The sequence below is a fragment of the Acartia tonsa genome, chromosome 7, assembly GCF_053477335.1.
Source record: "Acartia tonsa isolate MP-2025a chromosome 7, ASM5347733v1, whole genome shotgun sequence".
Taxonomy (NCBI): Eukaryota; Metazoa; Arthropoda; class Copepoda; order Calanoida; family Acartiidae; genus Acartia; species Acartia tonsa.
Genome location: NC_137266.1, coordinates 14,349,992 through 14,357,369, shown reverse-complemented (window position 1 = coordinate 14,357,369; position 7,378 = coordinate 14,349,992). Strand labels below are relative to the sequence as shown.

The following is a 7,378-nucleotide window of genomic DNA, read 5'->3' as shown; positions in this document are numbered from 1 at the left end:
TAGGGGTAATGCCTTGGCCTAAAAAAAGGCGCAACTTACCATGATCAGTTAGGACTTCCGAACAAAGGTCGTCCAACCAAATGGTTGGTTGTGTGTCATACACAAAATTAGGTAAATTTTGGACACACCAAATTAAGATCTCGTGGTGTATCTAGTCCTCAACAGACTATCCACCAAGCTAAAATAACTTGGGTACCTTTAGGTAACAATGCAATTTATATTCCATGTCCCCTCCCTCCCTGCTACAGTTTTCATCCTATTGAATCAATTTTGCATGTTCCTTTCCCCCCCCCCCCCTGAAAATTGTGCTTAACTTTATAGCATTGACAAGCTGTCACCAATATTTTATCTAAATATTCCACTCTATTTCAAAACTTGCTAAATGTTTTGTGGTGCAATCATTATAAACAAAATATTGCAAGCATAGCTGTATTATAATTATGTACACTTTATTTTAAAATGAAGCTTTTTCTATAATTAGGGTATGAACTAACGGAGCTCTTTTCGTTAATTTATGCATGTTAAAATTTTCCTTAATTTTAATTTTAGAGTAATGGTCCCTGTAATAATTAGGTACACTTTAGAAGGCGTAAGAACTCTATAATAGGTACAAGAAAGTTCTTCATTAAAAAATCAGGTTTTTAATTTTCTTGACAAAATGTTTAGTATAATCTATTCATATTCATCTGATTTTTGAAACAATGCGTCTTGGTACAATAAGATACACTATATCATTATTTAAGTCATATATCTGTAACGTACGGATGGACAGACCCTAATTAAAGAAAAGACTTGCTTTGAAAAACATGACAAAGTAAATCCATAATTTTATTTTTAAAATCTATGAAACTAAATAAATTAGGGAAGGAAAAAAGAAATGTTTACAATGACCGTAGATTTTTTCAAAGGAACTCACAAATGTCATTCTAGCAGCCAGGTGAATATTTTCTCGTTGCACAGCTATATATATATACTAGTGGATACTCTCTAGAGGCCTCTAGGGGCACTTGATAACCTAAAAAAAATTTTTAAGGGGGGTGGAATATTTAGTTATTTTATTTGGGACTTATGAGAAGCTACCCTGTAAAGGAGAGCCCGATCGGTTCAGCGGTTAGAGAGATTCTTCGGTATAGACAAACAGACACACAGACAAACATCCTGTTACTTTAGTATAAGGATAGTATGTCCGTACTTCAATACATTAATTAAAATTACACAAAAATCTAAATGATAATTTATTGTTATTACAGAGTCGTGCTAAAGGAAGTGTATAAACTCCCCCGCATAATAAGGGGGGGGGGGGCTAATATTCTCCTCTTAATTAAGGCCTACCCCTACCTGACGCACCATCCAAAAAAATCGGGGTATGAAACTTTCGGCGTTTACAACTTTATGACAAAACCATTTGCACGCCAAAGGTTGATTTGGTAAAAAAATGTTCCACCAAGATGACCTTTTGCCTAATACCATTGTATATCTTTGAAAAATGACATTGATATTAATTTATTAACGTTTTTTCTTCTTTTTTTTTGTTTAGTGTGTTTTTATGCCTGGACAAGGTTGGGTAAAAGGAGGTAAGCAATTTTATTCCAATATTAATTACTAGCGGCTACGCCCCTATAGGCCTAAAGTGGCACTTTAGATGTTTTTGTTTGCTATAGTGTCTTCGTTACTTCTTTATGTTACGATGTCTCCCATAAAATTTTAAAAAATTTCGATTTTTTTGTCATTTCTCTTGTGAGGGTGGTTGTACCCTCCCCCAAAATAGTTATAAACCTTCCCAGAATCCATTAGAATCTACCCTTTTAGGGAGAACCCGATCGGTTCAGCGGTTAGCGAGATCCTTCGGTACAGACACACAGACAAACAAACAGTCAAACATCCTATTACTTTAGTATAATAAATTAATAATTAATGGAAGGACAGACAGGCAAAATGAATTATAGCTAATATGTTCTGTTGATAAATATGCAATAATTCATAGAAATCACGAACCGTTTCTGAAAAAATTCTAAAAAGTATTTAAATGTCTTTTTTTATGCCTGAATGACAGACCGAAGGACGAATTAAATTATACACTTGATGCTTATTGATATTTGGAAGCTACAACAAAAATTTCAGCTGTCTATCTTCTATAGCAGCTGAGAAAATTGCGTTTCTTTCCTAGCGTTATGGACAAGCAAACATACAGACTGACAAAGTGAATTACAGCTTCGCTACTAACAAATAAGATATACAATGTAGAATACTAAAAGGCTTTTAATATATAAAAAGGAGAAGATAGGATGTATTGAAATAGCCTACACCATCCCACGTGTTTTAGGCATTAAAACTATGTGAAGGTTCAATTGTTAGTCAGATATTATTTTTGATTAAGGTTATGTATGTGAATGTCGGGATGGATATTACAGTGCTTTTGGAAAGAATCAGTTCAATGGAAGTCTTGTTGAGGTATAGTTATCAAGAGTAAATTGGGAATTGTTAACCGTCAGCCAGTCACGAAAAATCAATGGCTTTTTGATTTTAAAAATCTTCCGAATGCCTAACCCAGTTCATTTATACAATACTAGCGGCAAAACCCCTAAAGATAAAGACCATCCAATTTCAATTTTAGTTTAACAGACATTTTTTGGGGGGTTTCATTTTTAAAATTCCCAAAATAGTTATAAACCTTCCCTGTACCTATAAGAACCACAGACAGATACATCGACTTTCTGTTACTATGTATAGAAAGAACAGTAACAAGTATATAATGATGAATAAATTGTGCTGCCAGTGTGATTTGTATTTTGTGTAATGTGCAATTTAGTTCTTCAGTTGTGTGCTTTCAAACTGTCATAGTTAGTAATCGTTAAACAGACGTACAAACAATGGACATACCCTAGTTTCAGAGTAGCCTACAATGCAGAGCTATTTAAGAATAAACGTTAAATTCTAAATCCAGAATCTATAGATTATTAAATGTTTTGTTTAGGTCGCATATATGGATGCTAAAAGAGGTTCTAAATCATATGAAATGCTTTATCAATGCAGGTGGCTTTTTTCAACTATGTATTCTATATGTTTTAAAAATAAAAGTATTATATAGAGGTTTAAAATCGAATGGCTATTCTATCATGACTGTAAGGTACAAAAATTTAAAAGAATTGTTATAGAAAAAAAAACATTAAAGTTCATTAATTACCGTCCGTCCGTCAGGTAATACTTAGTTAACACCGACTTAACTACTAATTTTATATGATTTACATTTTCTGTCCGTCTGTCAGTCCGTATCGCTAAGAGGGCGGCTATACAAGATATACTGATGATTTTTAAAAGCGAAGCTTTCTATAATTAGGGTCGGTCCGTCCGTCCGTACGTACGTAACGGATAGCTTTTTTTATTAATTTAGTCATGTTAGAATTGTCCTATCGATTTCAAATTTTGCATGGTGATTCCTTTAGTAGTTAGATACGATTGAGAAAGCGTAGCAACTCTATAATCATTACCCAAATGTCCGTAGGTCCATTTTAAACATGTTGATTTTTTTGATTTTTTTAACGACAAATTTTTATGTGAACTAATCATCTGATTGATCTGATTTTTGGTATATTGATTCCTGGGACAACAAAGTATAATGTAATAAGCGAAGCAACTCTAAAATCAAGTCCTAGAAATGTAAGTATGTCCATAAATATTATCCTGAATCAAGCAGTTTTTTTCAACAAATTTACTTACAATTTTGCTTTGACCCTTATACATTTATATTATGATTATTCAGTTCTGACACTATACAAGTGTTAATGTCCGTTTGTCCTACCGTTTCAGTGCTTCGCTTTTATGGATGTTGTCATTCTTGTTTTGGTGAAAATACCCTTTCCTTAAGAGCATTAAGTATGCATCATACTTGGTCCTGCACTGTTTTGAAGGTATTGCTAAAAAAGAAAAATATACATTTACTTTAAAATTTAATATAATTTTCTGATATCCCCCTTTCTTATTCTTTTCCACCTCATTTTCTGTAACATCACTATGGCGATTTGTTCATCCATGTTTTTTAATGCTTCAATATTATAATACTATTGCTGTATATTTTCTCTCCATTCACTTTAAAACTATTTATTTATCTGTAAGTATTACACTATATATGGAAATAGTTGTACTTGTTTTGCCATTAGCAAAATATGTAGGTACACACATCCACTAAGAATCAATTTGTTTAAAGTTTGTGAACTTCAGGGATCCAAGGAAGGGTCAATGGGTGATAATTTTCCTTCCCTTATTTAAAAAAGAATGTGGAATTGTACTTTTGGCAAAGGAGTAAGTTGCACGAAGTGCATTTAAACTTGAATTTGGTGAACTGTACGTTTTTTTTCTGTTCAATAGCTTAGACTACATCTATAGGACATATATTTGAAAGAATTTCAATTTTCTACCAGGTAGTTTTAAAAATATCAAGAATTGAAAATCATATTTTTTGGGTATATACAACATAAATGACTGTCCTGTTTTCAATAATTGCAATACAAACTTATTTATGTTAGATTGTATTCCAGTAACATATGCTTGCAATCAAACTTTTTATGCATCTATCCCTTTTAGGGGAAAATATAATTGTAAAATAATCAATTTTTCCCTTCCTCCCTGATGAACTTAAACTTGGCTAAAAGTATTTTAAGTTTCACAGTTCCTACAAGTTTGAGACAAATTACGCTAGGTTTGGTAGCAACAAATTATAGGATATATTTATTCTGAAAGTAAAGCTTATATATCTACATTTAGGGCTTGTCCGTCCATCCTTTACAAATGGCTTATCGTTGATTTAAGTACGTTAGAATTGTCCTATCGATTTCAAACTTGGCATTTAATTCCTGTAACAGTTTAGGGTCGACAGTTTTTCTAACTAATAATTTAGATTGAGAAATTTTTATATGGGCTTTTCTCTTAGGATTTTCTGGAATTGTAAAGAAGTTTTACTGCTAAAGATCCTTCGCTACAGACAGATATACACACAGTCACACGAACAGACAAACATCCTGTTAAAGGACGGACTCAATGTCTGGATTGTTCCAAAACTATTTGCCTAAACCAAAAGTTTGAAACAAAATATAATTACCCAAATCTAAAGGCAAATAAACGTGTATAAAAGTGACAGGATGTCCGTCTTACTATGCCTGTCTGTGTGCAGCTAAGGATCTCGCTAACCGCGAAACCAATATGTTTATAAATATTTGAGGGAAGGATACGTACCACCCCCCCCCCTCTAGGGAAAATCACACAAAGAGATAATTACCCCCCGCCCTAGTTATTTTTCTTTTCCTATTTAAAACTAAAATCAAAAGTGGAGGATTGACCTCCCCCCCCCCCTTCAATAAAGTACCCCTAGAGGTATCAAGGGGGTAACTGCTTGTAACTTTCACTTGTACCCAAAGTTTTTAAACATTTCTATCATTCATTCGTTAACTTAAAAACCATGGGTACTTTGATAATTATAATTTGTTTCTTTATTAAACTTTGTCAAACCAATAACTTTAATTTAGTTTTACAACATTGAGGCTGTATATTAATTTTTCGTATATTGTCTTTTACCTTAGGATCTCAGAATATAAATGAGATATTTTTAAAAGCAAAACTTTTCCATAATTAGGGTCGGTCTGACATGTAAGAATCGTCCAAACGATTCCAAACTTTACACGATGATTCCTACAACAATTTTTTTTGTATGAGATAATCATCCTATTTTATCTAATTTTTGAATAATGTTTCCTTGAACAACAAGGTACAATATTATAAGCAAAGCGTCTCTATAACTAAACCTTAAAACAAAAGTATGTCCTTATACAATATTCTATGTTTACTCAATCTTACAACAAATTTATGTACTATTTTGTTCTGTTGCTTTTTTCTCGCTAATGCTGTTAAAGTTCGCTATTTATAGATGTTGACGTTCTTGTTTGTTTAGGAAATGTAGTGCTGGATGTGAGACATGTACAAATAACAAGCCTTGCTTCATTAGTATTAATCAGAGGTTTAGGTAAATATAATTCTACACAAATAGTTAATTACAAAATATAACCTCAATTTGTCTCAATATTTAATGTTATATTAATTAGGTATTTTTTTCCTTACTTAATTAAAAATGTTATATCTATAATACAAAGTAGAACGATGTCTGTCCTTCTGTTTGTACCGAAGGATCTCGCTAACCGCTAAATCGATCTAGTTCTCCTTTACAGGGTAGCTTCTCATAGGTCTTGGGAAGGTTTATAACTATTTTGGGGGAGGGTAACACTACCCTCCTAAGAAAAGTCACAAAAAATCGAAAAAATATTCTCGACTTTTGAACAAATTATTTCTCAAATTAGATATTTGAAATAATAAAAAAAAACATTTAAAGTGCCACTAGAGGCCTCTAGGGGAGCAGCCGCTAGTTTTTAAATAAAACAAAGAAAAAGTAAAATAAAATTGCGGTACAAAAAAATTTCAACCATTCTCCCAATATCATATTGTCGCTAAAAATAGAATGATTCTATTATATAAAGTAGTAAGAGTATAAAGAAATCTTTAAGATCTTGGAAGCTACTGAACCGATCAAGTTCTCCATTGAATTTTAGAGTAGCTTCTTAAATGACCTGGCATGGTTTAAGGCTAAATTTTCCATCTTGGGATGGTTTTAAGCTATTATAGATGGTGGGATCTCAGCAGCTAGTAATACTTATCTTATGATTTTCAGGTTGGCTTTGATGAGTATTTCATTAGTCTGTATTATTGGTTGTGGGATTATCATGATCGCTACTACAATATACAGGTAAAAGAAACAAAATATTGTTTAGCAAGGAAGATGTTTTGCAAGACTATCAAAAACTGTCTCACAGAAATGCTATTGTCGCAGGATATAAATACCAGTTAGCTAAGGAATATTTTTTGACTTAAATCCAGAACCTTATACAAGTTCCCAAGGCATAAACAATCCAATCATGCAGAAGATTGACCCTTTAATTGCGCGACCTTTTCCTCGCTGAGCTGTGTGGTTATGAGTTGCATCAGTCTTTTGGTTTAAGACTTTCCCCTTAGTCTTACTTTGAATGTTGCACATTTAAATAGCAAGTTTAGCTTTTAATATCTTTAGATATGAGGCGATTTGTGCTGAGATTCGAACCCACATTCAACGTTATATGTAACCCATACAAGTTTGAATTAAGCCAAAATAAGATAAAAGGTTTGGGGTATAGTCCCTTTCGTAACATCGCACCTTATGGGGCGATTCTTCGTATTTTTCACAGTAGCTTTTCTCTTATTTATAGCACCTGCGGGGGGCTCTAACCCTGCAGGGCCAATAACCTAACCCTCTGGGGCAATCACCTAACCCAATATAACCTTACCTGACCTAAAATAACCT

General features: G+C 32.9%; 1 protein-coding gene across 1 annotated transcript in view; it reads left to right on the top strand.

Moving 5' to 3' along the window:
• The first annotated feature begins 866 nt into the window (after positions 1–866).
• Positions 867–7,378, top strand: part of LOC145324402 (putative G-protein coupled receptor CG31760) — a 30,621-nt gene continuing 24,109 nt past the window's right edge. The window contains exons 1-6 of the mRNA XM_080166993.1: positions 867–937; positions 1,538–1,574; positions 2,378–2,451; positions 2,975–3,033; positions 5,942–6,013; positions 6,713–6,787. Coding sequence (XP_080023119.1) covers positions 878–937; positions 1,538–1,574; positions 2,378–2,451; positions 2,975–3,033; positions 5,942–6,013; positions 6,713–6,787 — 377 coding nt within the window. The 5' untranslated portion in view covers positions 867–877. The remainder of the gene's footprint in view (positions 938–1,537; positions 1,575–2,377; positions 2,452–2,974; positions 3,034–5,941; positions 6,014–6,712; positions 6,788–7,378) is intronic.